The following is a 17746-nucleotide window of genomic DNA, read 5'->3' on the forward strand; positions in this document are numbered from 1 at the left end:
TATTGAATAGGTATTTGCTTTTAACAGGGACTTCGTCAGCATATTTTTCGGTGTTTTCAAGAACCTCTCGGGACTAATCGTTTGCCTCATTTAGGCAAAATCGTTTTGCTTTGAATCCATGTTTTTCTGAATTTAAAAATATAAATATACACTAGCGGACCCCAGCACCCTCTGTCGGACTGATTTGTGAATCTAAACCATCCAGTGTGCCGCACGAACGCATACCTAAAAATACATTCAAATCGGTCCAGCCGTTTAGTGACATACACACGCACACAAGAAATATGTATGTAAAGATACGAGGGTGCATTTTTATATTCGCGGAATGGGTAGGTAATTAATAAATGAGGGTACTTTCCTTAGTCGTAACTGGTTAAGTAGCTCATTATTAGTATAAATAGAACGTTTTGTTTTAATCGGGCCATTACTATTTGAATTATCGTCGATCAAACAACTCAGTTGGGAAGAACATTGTGAAAAATTGAGAAAATCGAGCACCGCGCTGTCATAAAGTTCCTTACCAAGCAAGGTAAATCGGTTCAAACCATACTAGAAGAGATGTCACCCGTTTACGGGGAGTCTTGCCCCGGTAAAACCATGGTTTATAAGTGGCATACCCTTTTTAAGCAAGGCAGGGCCTCACTTGAAGATGATCCTCGGCCAGGACGGCCGATCGAGGTGACCACTCCGGAAATAATTCAAAAAGTGGAAAAATTAATACTGGAAGATGCTAGACTAAAGAAGAAACAGCTCGCAGAAATGGTTGGAGTATCCGATACAACCATATTTAGAATTCTTCACGATCATCTCGGCGTGACCAAAGTCAGTGCAAGGTGGGTGCCGAGAATGCTCACGCCGCCTCAAAAACAACAGCGCTTAGAGTGTTCTCGCGCGTTTTTGGACCCCTGTAATGAAGACCAGGATGGAGTATTGACTAGAATTGTTACTGGGGATGAAACTTGGGTTCATCATTATGAACCTGAGTCCAAACAAGATTCTATGCAGTGGCACAAAAAAGGTACACCACCACCAAAGAAATTTAAGGTGTCACAGTCGGCGGGAAAAATCATGGCGACAATCTTTTGGGACTCAGAAGGAATCTTGTTGATAGATTATAAAGATAAAGGTGTCTCCATAACCGGAGAATACTACGCTTCAATCTTAGAGCGATTAAAGGAAGCAATCAAGGCAAAAAGAAGGGGAAAATTAACCAAAGGTGTCCTCCTTCTGCACGACAACGCGCCTGTGCACAAGAGCCGTGTTGCGTTGGCTTCCCTGTATAAGATGGGCTTCGATATTTTGGTTCATCCACCCTACAGTCCTGACCTGGCTCCCAGTGATTATTATCTCTTTCCAAAAATGAAAAAAGAACTTCGGGGGAAGAAGTTCTCAAGCGATGAAGAAGTGAAGGAAGCAGTTTCAGCTTATTTTTCAGACAAAGAAAAAACATTTTTTTTCGAGGGTATACATAAGCTAATTGAAAGATCTGAAAAATGTATTAGGGTTGCAGGAGAATATATTGAAAAGGAAAAATAAACTTAGTATTTTTATTTCCACGTCTTACCCCCGATTCCGCGAATTTAAAAACGCCCCCTCGTATGTGCATATGAAGCAAATACTACATTTTTAATTTCGGAGCGAAAAAATTGCTTATCAGGTGCGATAGTCACCAGGAGTCGTGGATAAAACACTCGATAAAAACAGGTATAACCGCGGGGCACAATTAATTATACCATAATTATAATAAATTTTATTATTATATTTTAATTTTCTTCTTCTTTGGTTTGATGGCGAGCGGACCAGCGATTTTGAAGACGGTACTGTAAGAGAAATACGAATACAATAAATTTCTTTTATCTAATTATAACATAATAATTTATACACAATATTATACACAGACGTAATAAAAAATGTATTATCTGTTCAAATAAGTTTGTATACTCACTGACAAGTTGTGCATATGGGACTGAATTTGCAGAACACTGTAACAAACAAACAATATCTGTGAACACTTATAAATCGCTTTTGAACATTTAAAATGGCTTCTCCTAAACATTCGGAAAAACAATACACGATATATTATATTTTGTCGCTTATCTAATAAATAAAGTGTCGGTCAAGTTTTACAAGATACAAATAAACAGCTCTATATAATTTAATACAAAAATTCCACAGTGCCTGACGACCAGTCTTTGAACAGTGCGTGTTGTCAGAGATGACTTACGGCGCTGAAAGATGGTCGCTAACTATAGATCTCATAAGAAGCTCAGAGTCAATCAGTGGGCGGTGGAGAGAGCTCAGAAATGGGGAGATCCGCAGAAGAACTAGAGTTAACCGAAATAGCTCAACGAGTTAGCTCAAGTGGCAATGGGTGGGACACATAGCTCGGTGAACCGATGGACGTTGGGGTCCCAAGGTACTGGTGTGGCGACCCCCATTGTAAAATGTGAGGTAAGTTTTTGATATTGGTAGAGCTTTGTGACAGAGCTCGTCTGGGGAAGTAATACCGCCATGTTTTTTTTCTATACCCAAGTAGCATTGCTGGCATGTTGCAGGACTAGTTCTTTGCATGCCCTGCGAAGTTTAGCTCTGTTTTCAGGCGATGGTTCCCTGGTGGGACATGTGCTTGTTACGTCAATTTAAACTTTATAAAACGAAGCACTCCGAGCGATTCGTTTTACGTTGGATACAAGCGGCATAAATTCCCTAGAAGATGTTGATGATGGTGATGATGCCGACGACGTAGACAACGACGACGACGACGACGACGACGACGACAGCGACGACTACGACGACAACGAAGACGAAAAATATGATGATGATGAAGACGAGCCCCCCCAATCCATACAAAAATAAATAAATAAATAAATAAATATATTACGACAATAAACACCCGGATACTGAAAAATATTCAAGTTCATAACAGAAACACTTTCCAGTTGCGGGAATCGGACCCACGGCCTTGGACTCAGAAAGCAGGGTCGCTGCCCACTGCGCCAATCGGCCGTCAAATCCATGGTTGATCATGGATGGTGGGTTATACTCACCGCTGAGGCACACGGAGCACACGTATCCGATGGTGAGCAGTTCCCGGTGGCAGAAGCAAGCGGCCCGGTAGTCCACGCGCCCGCGACCTGGCAGCACCAGCTCCTTGCGCTCCCACGCCTCCGGTAGGAACACCCACTGGAAGCGAGTTCCATCATCATCATATCAACCCAGAAGTCTCCCCCCACGATAAGAGTTTACCTCTAATTATATAAATATCTCCTTTAACCAAGGAGATATTTATATAATTTATCAAAGGTTTTATTTAAATTTCGAAGTGGCTTGCAAATTTGAGAAAAATAACAAATTAACCATCTTACAGTCAATTAATATTTAGCTATGAAGTTAGAGCAATTCATATATTTTATAATAAAAAAAAAAACATAGTAAACATGTAAAATCTCGATAAAGTGTAGCAGAATGGATGTAATGTAACGTTTTACAGTAGCAAAACCTGTAATTTCGGTTATTGTTGTACAAACGTGTTAAAAGTCTGAGCTAGAGAATGGTACGCAAATTTGAACTTCAATCCAATGCCAATAAGATCCATTTTACTCCCGATGTTCAAGTATGAAATTTTTTACTAATATACATAATCGTCGATAGAATAGAAAAACTTTGTTGCAACAAAACACAAAGGAAACAGAAATAGGGTACAAAGGCAGCCTTATCACTAAAAGTAATCGATGCTAGATACACTCACCAATAAATACTGCAGTAGTCCATCGAGCGAAGGCACCTTCAGATACAGGCCGCCTGTGATGTCGCATCCTTGCTGCAGAAGGCTGAGATGTTTGTCTAGAGAGCACACATCCAACAACACCTGCTGCTTCTGGAAATATCATTTTCTCATTCCGTGTGGTCCCTTCCCTTATCCCTGAACAACAAGTTACTAGTATATAATAGAATAGAAAAACTTTATTGCAACACAACACAATAGGAAAAATACAAGGAAAACAGTAATAGTACTTTGTGCTAGGGTGCAAAGGCGGCCTTATCACTAAAAGTGATCTTTTGAAGACAACCTGAGCGTACGAAACCGATAAAAAAAGTGGAAAGTGGATGGTGCATAAAGTATGTTACAAAAAAATAATATAAACTTACATGAACATACATACTACATTTACATATTAACTAAACAAATACCGATATAAATTTATATATATGCTATAATAGATATATATGATATATATTTATGTTATTACTAGCTGGCCCCAGCGCCACCTGTCGGGCTGATTTGTGAATCTAAACCATCCAGGGTGCCACCCAAATGCATACCGAAAAATTCATTCAAATCGGTCCAGTCGTCTAGGAGGATTTTAGTGACATACACACGCACACAAGAAATATATATATAAAGATAAACTTACATAATACTCAATTACATAGATAAGTAATAATTTTATAAGTGCATATAAGTGCACAATAAAACCTATTTGGACCTATGGCGTAGAACTCCGGGGATCAACTAGCAACTCCAACCTTGAGATACTCCAGAGGTTCCAAAACATTGTCCTTAGGGCAATCTCTGGTGCACCTTGGTTCACGGAATGAGGGAATTCACAAATATTTGGAAATACCAACCATCAAAGAGGAAGTGAACAAATACTCCAAGAAACACAAGCTCAGACTCGAGAAACATCCCAATATCTTAGCACAGAGTGCGCACAGACAGAAATACTAACGTCTGAAAAGATGGCATATATCACCATTATAATTTTAAGTGTGTAATTTTAATTGCATATCGTCTGCGAAAGGTGCAGAAGTCATTTGTGAGATTGAGTATACGCTTTTATAATATGATTCCTAAGTTAATTTTGGACCTACCAAGGCATAAGTTTAAAGAATGTGTTAAAACACATTTATTACAGCGAGGTTATTATACAATTGATGAGTTTCTTAATGACAAGGTTGCTTGGAAGCATCCGGCTCCGCTTTCATCTCTCACAAGATAGAAAAATGAATGTTAAAATGTAAAATGTAAATTTTTGTTGTGGAAAAGAGCAACTGCTGAGTTTCTTGCCGATTTCTTCTCGGTAGAATCTGCTTTCCAAACCGGTGGTAGGGTCACTACACACGGACAGACTTGACGTTTTAAAAGTGCTTGTATTAGGCCTACTTGAAATAAATGAATTTTGAATTATTTATGTATTTCATATAAAATGAGGATGTTATATGTTATATCTATATATATATAATGATAATGGTCTTCGTTTGAGGCTCAATCACGCCTAAACCACTGATCTTATCGACATGAAACTACCACCATTCGATGCGAAATTTTTCCTAGATGGTTTATGGCTATCTATTTTTTGAATGCCAACATTCCTTCATTTTTTTATTGCTGTTTTACTTTTATGAACATTTATCCCGCTAATAAAAACAAAAGATAAGCATTTTCTCTTGATTCTTTTGTTTTCATGGATTTCAACAGAGTGTATTAAACGGATTATGGTTTTTTACATTCAGCTAAGAATCTACTCACGGTAGTGGAGAACGGCTGGACCAATTGGGCTTTTTTTTATCTTCAGAATTGTCAGGAGAAAGTTTTGTATGTAAGAAAATTTTAAAAAAGCCCGATAAAAAGTTAAAAATTTCGATGATAATCGAAGAATTCCCATCTATATAGTCACTCACCACGAAATCTCGGGAACCATAAGACTTAGAAACGTGAAACTTGGTAGGAATATTACTTTTGCTATGTAGAGGTCAGCTATGAATAGATTTTAAGAAATTCATTCCCCAAAGGGGATTGCGGGGGCGTTAACAATGAATAATTCCCGTTTTTAAACTATAGCTCCTATAGACTTCAAATTTGGTAGGAATCTTCTGTAAGAGGTGTAGAAATAGGCTATGAACGAATTTTACGATAGCTCACCCCACAGGGGGTTGAGGGGGTGGGTATTAACAATTAATATTTTTAATTTTCCAGCTAAAGCTCCTACAAGCTCCAAATTTTGTAGGAATTTTCTATAAGTGATGTAAAAATGATTTATGAACAAATTTTACGATATCCCACCCCAAAGAAGATTGCGGGGGCGTTAACAATGAAAATTTTTAATTTCCAAGCGATAGCTCCTATAGACTCCAAATTTAGTGAGAGTGTTCTATATGTAATATAAAAATGATCTTCGAGCGGATTTTACAATGAATCACCTCCAATGAGGTTCGCGGGGGTGGGTGTTAACAATAAAAAAAAATTAATTTCGAAATATAGCTTCTAAAAATTCTAAATATGGTAGGAATCTTTTATTATTCACATAAAGAACATCTCAAAATGGATTTCAATAAAGTCTACTTCCGACAGGAATTGCGGGGGTGGGTGTTAAAATCTAAAATTTTTATTTCTAACCTGTAACTTCTACAGATTTCAAATTTGGTGGGGATCTTCGTGTATGTAGGGATATTCGTGTATTTCCTTACAACAATCGTCTTTTTGGCAGCGGAGAAAAAGTCATTGAGAGGTTTCAAAAACTTAACTTTACATGTAGCTATCCAATCAACGGACTAAGAATTTTACATTCATTTTACTTTTGCAGACTACATAACCGACGAATTCTTTTATTGCGGGATCGCGGAAATGTAACAGATTAAAATGAATGCATTTTCCAAGCACATGAGATGTGAAAAAAAATTTAGTTACTTATTCCAATAGAATTCATAAAAAACATGCACAATTAATTTTCTATAAAAAATTGATGTCACGGAGAAAATTTTAGTTAACAGAAAATTCGTCGCACTTGAACCTAGACAGATTTCAACTTCACATATGAGACTTGCAATGACTTTAACTTAAACTTTCAATGCTCATTTCAAATTTTTTCTTCATGTCAATTATTATTAATTTTTGGAAGAAAGGCACGGAAATGTTATAATGATTGCACATTGAAAGTTACAATGAATATTAGTGAGAAAAATCACCTGGATGAAAGATACAGGCTAAATCGATGGAATTTGGAATTTGAGTAAGTCTAAACAATATCGATGCTTACAGTTCTATCCGCGGGGCCTATTTAAGTTCATACAAAAATAAAAAAAGGAGAATAATAAAAATATGAAAAAAAAAAATAAAAATGAAACATAAAATGTAATTTATTTCCTTTTTCAATTCGCCCAGCGAAGCGGGCGGGAAACGGCTAGTATATACATAAATACTTTAACACCCACCCCCGCAATTCCTGTCGGAAGTAGACTTTATTGAAATCCATTTTGAGATGTTCTTTATGTGAATAATAAAAGATTCCTACCATATTTAGAATTTTTAGAAGCTATATTTCGAAATTAATTTTTTTTTATTGTTAACACCCACCCCCGCGAACCTTATTGGAGGTGATTCATTGTAAAATCCGCTCGAAGATCATTTTTATATTACATATAGAACACTCTCACTAAATTTGGAGTCTATAGGAGCTATCGCTTGGAAATTGAAAATTTTCATTGTTAACGCCCCCGCAATCTTCTTTGGGGTGGGATATCGTAAAATTTGTTCATAAATCATTTTTACATCACTTATAGAAAATTCCTACAAAATTTGGAGCTTGTAGGAGCTTTAGCTGGAAAATAAAAATATTAATTGTTAATACCCACCCCCGCAACCCCCTGTGGGGTGAGCTATCGTAAAATTCGTTCATAGCCTATTTCTACACCTCTTACAGAAGATTCCTACCAAATTTGAAGTCTATAGAAGCTATAGTTTAAAAACGGGAATTGTTCATTGTTAACGCCCCCGCAATCCCCTTTGGGGAATGAATTTCTTAAAATCTATTCATTGCTGACCTCTACATAGCAAAAGTAATATTCCTACCAAGTTTCACGTTTCTAAGTCTTATGGTTCCCGAGATTTTGTGGTGAGTGACTATATAGATGGGAATTCTTCGATTATCATCGAAATTTTTAACTTTTTATCGGGCTTTTTTAAAATTTTCTCACATACAAAACTTTCTCCTGACAATTCTGAAGATAAAAAAGGCCCAATTGGTCCAGCCGTTCTCCACTACCGTGAGTTGATTCTTAGCTGAATGTAAAAAACCATAATCCGTTTAATACACTCTGTTGAAATCCATGAAAACAAAAGAATCAAGAGAAAATGCTTATCTTTTGTTTTTATTAGCGGGATAAATGTTCATAAAAGTAAAACAGCAATAAAAAAATGAAGGAATGTTGGAATTCAAAAAATAGATCTAGGAAAAATTTCGCATCGAATGGTGGTAGTTTCATGTCGATACGATCAGTGGTTTAGGCGTGATTGAGCCTCAAACGAAGACCATTTTCATTATATATATATAGATATATATATTTTATTTAAATATTTGTATACTTTAAATCTTATTTATTGCACCACCTACCTTTTTCTATTTTTTTTTCCTTTTACGCCATTGGTTGCCTGGAAGAAATCGCTATGTAGCGATAAGGCCACCAAATTGTACTCTCTTGATATGTATTTATAAATAAATAAATAAATAAATATACTACGACAATACACACATCGCCACCTAGCCCCAAAGTAAGCGTAGCTTGTGTTATGGGAACTAAGATGACTGATGAATATTTTTATGAATTATATATACATAAATACTTAGAAAATACATATAAACACCCAGACACTGAAAAACACTTAATGCTCATCACACAAACATTTTCCAGTTGTGGGAATCGAACCCACGGCCTTGGACTCAGAAAGCAGGGTCGCTGCCCACTGCGCCAGTCGGCCGTCAATATATCTCTGTAACTACTTTTTTTTCTTTGGTGTACAATAAAAGTGTATTCATTCATTCATTCATTCATATACTAGACTTGGACGAAAGAAAAAGCTTCACTTACCGGACCATAATTAACTCTATAGGGAAGGATATTCACTGGAATACCCCTCAAAATCAAACAGCATGTAAACATACAATCTGATTATGGCTGGAAAAACCGATGGCAGATAGATATAAAAAAAAAAAAAAAAATACCGTGTTGTGACCAGGGCCCGGAAACCGAAAAAAATTCAAACCGGCAGGGGGATTACGTATCTCGCGACAGCAATGCGACAGGCGTAAATCTTGCAATCACTGCTGTCAAACGTCACTTTTGTTTATTTATTGTATGGAAAAGTGACGTTTGGTCACCACACGGTATTTTTTTTTTTACATTATATCTATCTGCCATCGGCTTTTCCAGACATAATCATCCAGCAATAATTACCGGAAAGCACAAATAAAATGACATTTTCTAAAAACGAATCCAAACTAGATCGATTTATCGCCCCGAAACTCCTTGTATACTAAATTTCATGAAAATCGTTGGAGCCGATTCCGAGATTCTAATAATAAACTTATAAACAAGAATTGCTCGTTTAAAGATATAAGATTATACATACCTGCGCAGTGAAGAACACGTTCATGTAGTTTATGTACTGCGCAGCGGTGTCCGAGCTACCCGTCACCACTAGGATCCGGCTGCTTTGGCGCAGGCCGGGTGGTGCTTGCCGGCGCATCTTGTTAATAAGATTGAGGCATGATGACAGTTACAAAGAATCGCTAAAATACTGTATTTATCTAATGATATATGATTCATGCATTATGAGAAACGTATTTTTATTCATATTCGATGTCTGATTGGTATTTATTTTTGATAAATAAAACTGGAGAATCTAGCGATCCGCCATGACAGGTGAAACGCCGAATTCAATATTATGACGTCACATCTATATAAACATAATTAAAAGCTGATTGATAAAAAGCTTGGGTGTAAATTATTGCTCTAACCAGGTTGCTCTTCTAATAATTTAAAATGACATTGTGAGATGGTGATAACAAAAAAAAAACACCCGGCTAAGTTTGTTTGGGCTTCTTCTTAGACCGGGACGCGTTTGGAACCCTCGTAGCTTTAGTTTTAAGTTTACGAATGTGGTTATCGCCATCATCTCACTACCGTGTAATTCTTATGTACGCATCAAAAGTGTCACCTACTTGAATAAAGATATTTTTGACTTTGACTTTGACTTTAATTTTGTACCGCTTGAGCTTTGAAAATCTCTGCGTGTTTTGTGATTTCAAACTATCATCAGTTATTAGTATATCAGTTTTTTTGTCCAAAATAAATAAATTTTAGTAACTCTAGTTCTTCTACGGATCTCCTAATTTCCGCAGGGTGATTACGTATTTTGCGACAGCAATGCGACAGGCGTAAATCTTGCAATCACTGCTGTCGAACGTCACTTTTCCATACAATAAATAAACGAAAGTTACCTGTTATTAGTTTTAAGTTAACCAATTTGTTAATAATGTTAGTATTTACAACTGTTGGTTTTCCAATTAAAGAAAATAAATTAAATTAAAGAAAATCAAAAAAATATATTAATTTTGAACAAAACCAGGGGTTGTATGGGGCAACTTCCCGCTGCCCTACCCTGGCAAACTGTCCAGCCTTACTATATTTACCCTTGTAATAAAGCAGAGTGCCATGGCCATAGCTCCAGCTAAAAGCGACTCGCCTGGCCTCTCCTCCTGCGGCTGACTTTTTATTAAGTTTACTAATCTGTAATCAAAAAAGACTTCTTCTTGTTTATGCTTGTGAGCGGACTGAAAGGATTTTTACGCTCTTGTGCAAGTGTTTCTAGTAAAATCAGAGTGTGATCATAAATAAAATGTACAATATATGTCGCGAAACCAAATCCAATGTGTCAATTATTTGCATGTGGAATTATCTACTTAATATCTTCAAAAACAATGCAGGCTGCAAGGGTTTTTGACGCTCTTGAGCATTAAAGAGTTTAAAGGAAACCAGAATCTGATTTTAGTTTCTGTAACATATACAGCACATATAGGTCTCCAATCTAAACCCAATGTGCCAATACAATATTTCCATATAGTAAGTATGCTGCACTGGTCAAAGTTTATTGGCACAAAAAAGAGTCAATAAATTACCAAGCTAAGATAATGTTGTAAGAATAAGCTTTTTTGTAATTATTAATCATCTGTTTTAATTTTTTTTCATTTATTTGTAAACAATAACATAAATTAACCACTAATTAATGAAACAATGATCACTGTAAACGTATGAAACTGCATAACAGTGATCACACCCCCCTTCAAAACATTTAAATTACCACTGTTTACTGGATATTTATCAAGAAATCTAAGAACAACTATGCCTAAAAAGGACAGGGAATCAAATTATTTTTTCATCATTACCTGAATTTTGTTGCCTATTTAAGAGGTACCTGGTACTTAATTTTTTTTAGATCAAATAAAGGTGATATATTTTTAGTAAATACATTGACGTATAAGTCTTAAACAACCTAGTTTGTCAGTTCAAATAAATCTTTGCTATTTCCTCTAAAACAAGGTAAAGGGATAAATTGTAATGGTTACCTCATTTTGATAGTTTTTTCTACAAGAGTGAATAGTTCATATTGGCCGTCAATTTGCCGCACATCCAAAGGCTTCCCGGGAGAAGGGTATAAGTATTCACTGGAAAAGAAATAAGTTTAAATTATATTTTAGTGTCGAAAATTTTGTATGATAATAATAAATAAATAAATATACTACGACAATACACACACCGCCATCTAGCCCCAAAGTAAGCGCAGCTTGTGTTATGGGTAATAAGACGACTGATGAATATTTTTATGAATAATATACATAAATACTTAGAATATACATATAAACACCCAGACACCAACAAACAATCATGCTCATCACACAAACATTTTCCAGTTGTGGGAATCAAACCCACGGCCCTGGGCTCAGAAAGCAGACTTGCTGCAATTGACCATCAAATATAAAATATCTATAATGTCTGTGCTTACCTTTTATGAAAATGACACCCAATTACCGCTAACTGGTTCCTAGATTTCTGCATCAGATGTGAATTAGCAAATGCTATAATGGCATCAAGGCATCCTGTCAGTACCTTTGGATCTTCAGTAATATAGCGCTGATTTGGATTGGTGTCCACTATTATAACCAATAGACTGCTATCTGAAGGAGCTGGAATAGAATCCTTACTAATATAATAAATGCAAAAATGTGATTGTTGTTTGTCCTTCCTTCACACCCTCCACAGTATAAAGTTAGGCAAACGGCAGGAGAGTTACATTGGCTATTTATTAATCCACAAAAAAACAAATGGTTCCCATGGGATTTGCAAAAATAAACTTCCTACAAACTGCCTAATTCCTAAAAGGTTTCATTCACTGTTAAAGCAAATGATGGAAAATGCATATTCAGTGTTTTTTTTATTTTTTTATTATTATATAATAGACTAAGCAGCTTTCGCTGATGCGTCTACATTTCTTGCACTCTTGGTCTTTTTCATGTTTATCCAGTCTATTCTTAAACTGATTCAGTGATTCTGCAGTCACTACATCTTCAGGCAAGGCATTCCACGTTTGTATAACTCTATTGCTGATAAAGTGCTTATTATTTATGATGTATACAAACGTATTTTCTATATTTTGTGAATTTAAAACTGAAGCCACGAGGGTGCCATACCCGCCCTGGTCAAGGAAGAAGCCCACAAAAATGTGTGAAAAAATAGCTGGGTGTATTTTTGAGTATCAGCGTTTCACAGTATCACTTATCAATAAGTAGGTAAGTATCAACTTAGAAAAAGAATTAATTTCCAAGGTTTTTTATCAGTAAAGTGATTTAGTTAAATAACTTTACCGAAACGAATCAAAAAAGGTTTAAATTATTTACTTACTATCATCATCTATTATTTTATCCATGGTAGTGTAGTAGCTTACAAATTGAAAACCAATAATTTATGCGTAGAATAACGCATATTCATATTTTTATATGAAATTAGAAAACTCTACCGGATTTTCTAACCTTCCAGAGTTGTTTATTTGTTGCTTTATAAGCTGTGTTTATAAGTGCTGCCTACAACTTATGGAGGGTAGAGGTAAGGAGAGTCATCTTATATGGGAGAAAAGTTGAAAAAGTGTCCAGCTGTTGCGCTAAATAACAGTTCAAAAATCCTCCACAATGGCGCTGGTGGATGCACAGTGTATGGTATGAATGTAGCAATCGTAGATGAATTGAAGTATGCCGAGTTAAAAAATTTAATGTCATTATCGACTAAAGTAGTTAATTATTGAGAATTTCAACAACTTACGTTGTACAAAATATTGTGGTAAATATAACCTTACTTCCTTGTATCTCCATACTTCCTTGTTTATTTTTCAAGCCTACTCTAACAATATTTATATTTGGCGCTTCTTTTAAGAGTTACCCTGATGCAAATGTGGCGCCATCCTAATTTAATACATTTTGACGACCTTTTTTCATATACACAGATGACTCTCCTTACCTCTACCCTCCATATTACAACTACAATTCCACTACAATCCCCAGAGTACAGACTACAGTCTACAAACGTAATGTCAAATGTCAACGACAATTTTTTTTGTTTATTCTTTCCCTTTCCCGTAGGAAAAAGGCAATGGTATATTACCCGTACAGCCCTCTTCCAAAGTCAAACATGTTGCTGTTTTTTGATTTGTCTTCGATAGGCACAGGCGGGCAAAGATAATTAACTAAACAACTTAATGAAAACTGTCACTTGGACATGAACTCGTGAGGTGACTTTGTATCCTTATTAGAAAGTATTGCATTCTACACATTGTGGGTCAAAACCGCTGATCAAACGGCAAACCATACTATTATATTATATGGCTACATTCCTGTTTATTTTGGGTGGAAAAAACAGTACGTGGATGGCCTTCCTAATCTAACGCAACTGGTTACAATTTTCATTTTATTATCTTTTAAATTTTTTTTTTTGTAGCGCCTATTTTATTATGATATGAATTATTGCAGTAATATTTTTGCAGGAGCTTACTTAAAGATTCATAAAATCCTGGCTAGCATACCGACAAACAGCTTATGTAACAAGATTAATCTATGTCACCATCCGACAATTTTATTGCTTTCGGTTATAAATCACGAACACCTTAGCTTTTTCATTGGAAAATAAAGGTCTCAAATTCGGAAGTAACGTCATGGGTGCGATGGAAGGACAGATGTAAGGGGACGCTATTTCAGGTACCAAAAAACCACTGATGCATGTTTCTTTGTTGTCTTTTCAGAAAAGAGCGGTACGATCAATATAGTCAAGTCAAGTCAAAGTCAAATATTTCTTTATTCAAATAGGCACATAGATGGCACTTTTGATGCGTTGATTATATACAAAATGTGTACATAGCAGTGAGTTAGTATATAAACTTGAATCACGCGAATCCCTCCGTGAGAAGTTTAAAGAAATAGGTTTACTTACTGTAGCTTCGATCGGCGTCTGATTTTATCATATCGAGATGCGGATCACGCTGATCGGCGTATGCATTAAAACCGCTCGCATCTTTTTTTTTTTACTAACGATAGGCCAGCGTTTGACGACAATCATGCCCGTTAGAAAGCAGTTGCCGGGAGGGCGTTACACATCTTAGCGGCACGTATCAGAAACGTGGATAAAAAACGTTTCGTGCGTGTTGATGGAATATCAACCACGTAAGGATGCCACCGCTCATGGTGTCTCGCTGTTCTGTGGTGGTGTGTGGCAGCACACTCACCGAAGTATATCCGGTAAAAAACCGATAAACAGGCAACATTGCGTCGGTGCTGGAGACTATGTAGTTTCGACTGTGTTAACGAATTGTCGCCTATAATTCTCCTGGCGCGACGATCCACCGAATCTAAAGCTTCAGTCATCTGAGTACTTGATTGTCTGTGCAAACCATTGCCTACTAACACAGCAACACTTCACAGGGCATGCTAGGAGCATTTTGCATGCCACCCTGCGTCTATCAATTTGAGGCACAGGAGTTAAGCCTCACGTACCTGTATTAACACCGGCAACCACGCCCTTCAGACTGAAACACAGCATTGCAACAATGCTGATTAGCGGCAGAAATAAGCATGGCCACAGTACTTCTCCGGACGAGCACTGTCACAAAAAGCTCTGCTACTACTGGATGAAGATTATCAGGAGATTACGATAAAATGATCTTTATTTTTTTTATGACAGCCGATTTGCGCAGTTGGCAGCGATCCCGCTTTCCAGAGTCCAAGGCTTTGGGTTCGATTCCCACTTCTGGACAATTATTGTGTGGTTAATATAAATGTTTTAAGTGCCCGGGTGTTTATCTGTATATTACAAAAACTTATAGCATGTTGTTCATAAAAATATTCATCAGTCATCTTAGTACCGAGCTAGCTTAGTACGACCTACCTACCCGTACCTCTAGATGGGCTAGATGGCGATGTGTGTATTGTAATATATTTAAAAAAAGTATATTTATCCCTACTAATATTATAAATGTGAATGTAAGTTTGTTTGTTACGCTTTCACGCAAAAACTACTTAACCAATCCTCATGAAACTTTGTACACATATTCATGGAAGTGTTAGAAGTAATATAGGATACTTTTTATCCCGACATTAAGCTCGGTTCCTTTGGGAGATGGGGATGAGTGTTTGACGATTTTACACCATAACTCCGACAAATTATAACCGATTTAAATAATTATTTTTGTACTATAGAGGTTATAATATATGTTTAATTTTGCCCAAACTGTGGTTGGAGATAGAGGACAGAACTCCTCAGACCCAAACCCCTCATTTAAGGCTTAGCGATACAGAATACTTTAAATTTCTTTAGATCTACAACTAAATTTAATGCCACATTAAAAAAACAAAGTAAGTAAGGGGAAGAGTGACGATAACACCTAGTCAACCCCAAATGTCAACCTCACCTGCTCGTGGTGCTCCCTGCTAGACAACAGACGAGGCTCTGGCGACCGATCAGTGGCGGGATATCCATACTCCCGTCCGGGAAACTGGATGGAAGAGGCTGCAGTGGCCTTGGAGCTATAAATAACTCCTAAAATGTCTGGTGCAGAAGGCAACGGGAAACCACTGTACTATGTTCCCAAGAGAGAAATGGTAGATCGAGACTCAATGGTGATTTTGTCGGACGATCCGGCTAACGCCCGGCGCCACCTACCCGGGATAGGTGGTGTGAAATATGCTACCGGCCACGTAGGTGACTCACCAGGCACCACATGGAAATAATGCACCTGGTGCAGATAGCTCTGATAAGATCCGAGCCAGACACCCACAACGCATTGGAATATGGAATGTCCGGGGTCTTAATCAAGATGGAAAGCTACAAATCATAGAAAGAGAAATGAAGAGGAAGGGAATACATCTGCTTGGCTTAAGCGAGACTAAATGGAAAAAATCTGGCCATTTCGTATCCGATCTGGGAAACAAAATATACTTCTCGGGGCCTGAAGAGGAAAGTTCTAGAGGGGTTGCTTTTATTGTACCTCAGAAATTAGACAGGTGTGTAATGGGATATAAAGCAGTTAACGACCGGGTAATCACTCTCAAGCTAAAGGCATCCCCATGCCATATTAACATTGTACAGATATACGCTCCAACTGCACAGTCTTCTGAAGAAGACATCGAACAATTTTACATCTCACTGGTTCAGACTTTGGAGAATATTCCCCAGAGAGAGGTGACACTGGTTATAGGAGATTTAAATGCCAAGGTCGGTAGAACGAGTGATGATGCCCATCTCAGACATCTTGTTGGAAGGTTTGGAATAGGCGAAAGAAACGAAAGAGGAGAGCGTTTGTTACAATTTTGCAATGAACAGAACCTTGTTATCACAAACACATGTTTCGAGCACCACATTCGCCGACTGTACACGTGGATTTCTCCGGGTAACAGATATAGAAATCAAATAGACTACATCTTGATACAAAAACGATGGCGGTCGTCAATAGTCAACACAACCACTTTTGTCAACAAAACCAACTCGAGTATCGGATCTTCGAAGAGTGAATACGATTGGGTTCAAACAAGCCGTAACTAATAAAATCATGAACCTTCCACAAGATGATATGCTCAACCCAAATCTCTCATGGAATCGTCTAAAAAAGTGATAGTAGAAACTGCTAAAGAAAATATGTTACCCAGAGGAACCATGAAAGACTTCATAACACCAGAGACGGCAGATATTATTCTGGAGAGACGGAAATTAAAAGAGAAGGGGCTCATTTCACAGGGAGATCATCGCCGGTATTCTGAACTCAGTGCGAATGTGCAGCGTTTTTGTCGAAGGGATAAGACTAACCAAATCAATAAAATATTTATTTTATTTATTTATTTATTTATTTATACACTTTATTTGTAAACTACAAATAGTAAAAAAAAAAAACAATGCACACAACAAAAATAAACTTAAAAAGTAGGATACAAAGGGCGGCCTTATCGCTTAGTAGCGATCTCTTCCAGGCAACCTTAGGATTAGGAAAACCAAGGGAAACCGATTGGTGGGGTGTATTATTATTATATACATACTTACGAACAATTACACACTAATACTTATCAAGATTACACACATAAAATATTAATAATAATAAATATAAAAAAATAATAAACTAATATATACTAAAACATACTTAAATATGAGTAAGAGTTAATCACTGTCGTCTTTATTGTTCAAGATAATGGGCTTTAACAGCATTTTTGAATATGTCTAGTGACCTTGACTGTCGTATGCTTATTGGGAGTGCATTCCACAGTTCAGTAGCTTGAACAATGAATGAATGCTTATAAAACTTAGTTTTATGAAACGGCATGCTCAAAGTCAGCGTACGACAAGAACGTATATCTGACTGCACTCCAAGAAAATTAAATTTCTC

At 36.8% G+C, this 17746-nt stretch overlaps 2 protein-coding genes across 2 annotated transcripts; one reads left to right on the forward strand and one right to left on the reverse strand.

The window, feature by feature from the left end:
- Nucleotides 1-1735: 1735 nt before the first annotated feature.
- Nucleotides 1736-12903, reverse strand: LOC120634344 (general transcription factor IIH subunit 3). The gene is made up of 9 exons (XM_039904857.1): nt 12736-12903; nt 11840-12020; nt 11403-11501; nt 10470-10566; nt 9407-9523; nt 3749-3877; nt 3048-3183; nt 1946-1982; nt 1736-1820 (listed from the first exon to the last, which is right to left on the reverse strand). The coding sequence occupies exons 1-9, from the start codon at nt 12758-12760 to the stop codon at nt 1757-1759; spliced, it is 885 nt and encodes a 294-aa protein (XP_039760791.1). The 5' UTR covers nt 12761-12903; the 3' UTR covers nt 1736-1756.
- A 3014-nt stretch (nt 12904-15917) lies between these two features.
- LOC120634109 (craniofacial development protein 2-like) lies at nt 15918-16914 on the forward strand. Its single transcript, XM_039904501.1, has 2 exons — nt 15918-15992; nt 16087-16914. Exons 1-2 carry the CDS (start codon nt 15918-15920, stop codon nt 16912-16914), a joined length of 903 nt encoding a protein of 300 aa, XP_039760435.1.
- Nucleotides 16915-17746: the final 832 nt, after the last annotated feature.

Source organism: Pararge aegeria, chromosome 23 (genome assembly GCF_905163445.1).
Source record: "Pararge aegeria chromosome 23, ilParAegt1.1, whole genome shotgun sequence".
Taxonomy (NCBI): Eukaryota; Metazoa; Arthropoda; class Insecta; order Lepidoptera; family Nymphalidae; genus Pararge; species Pararge aegeria.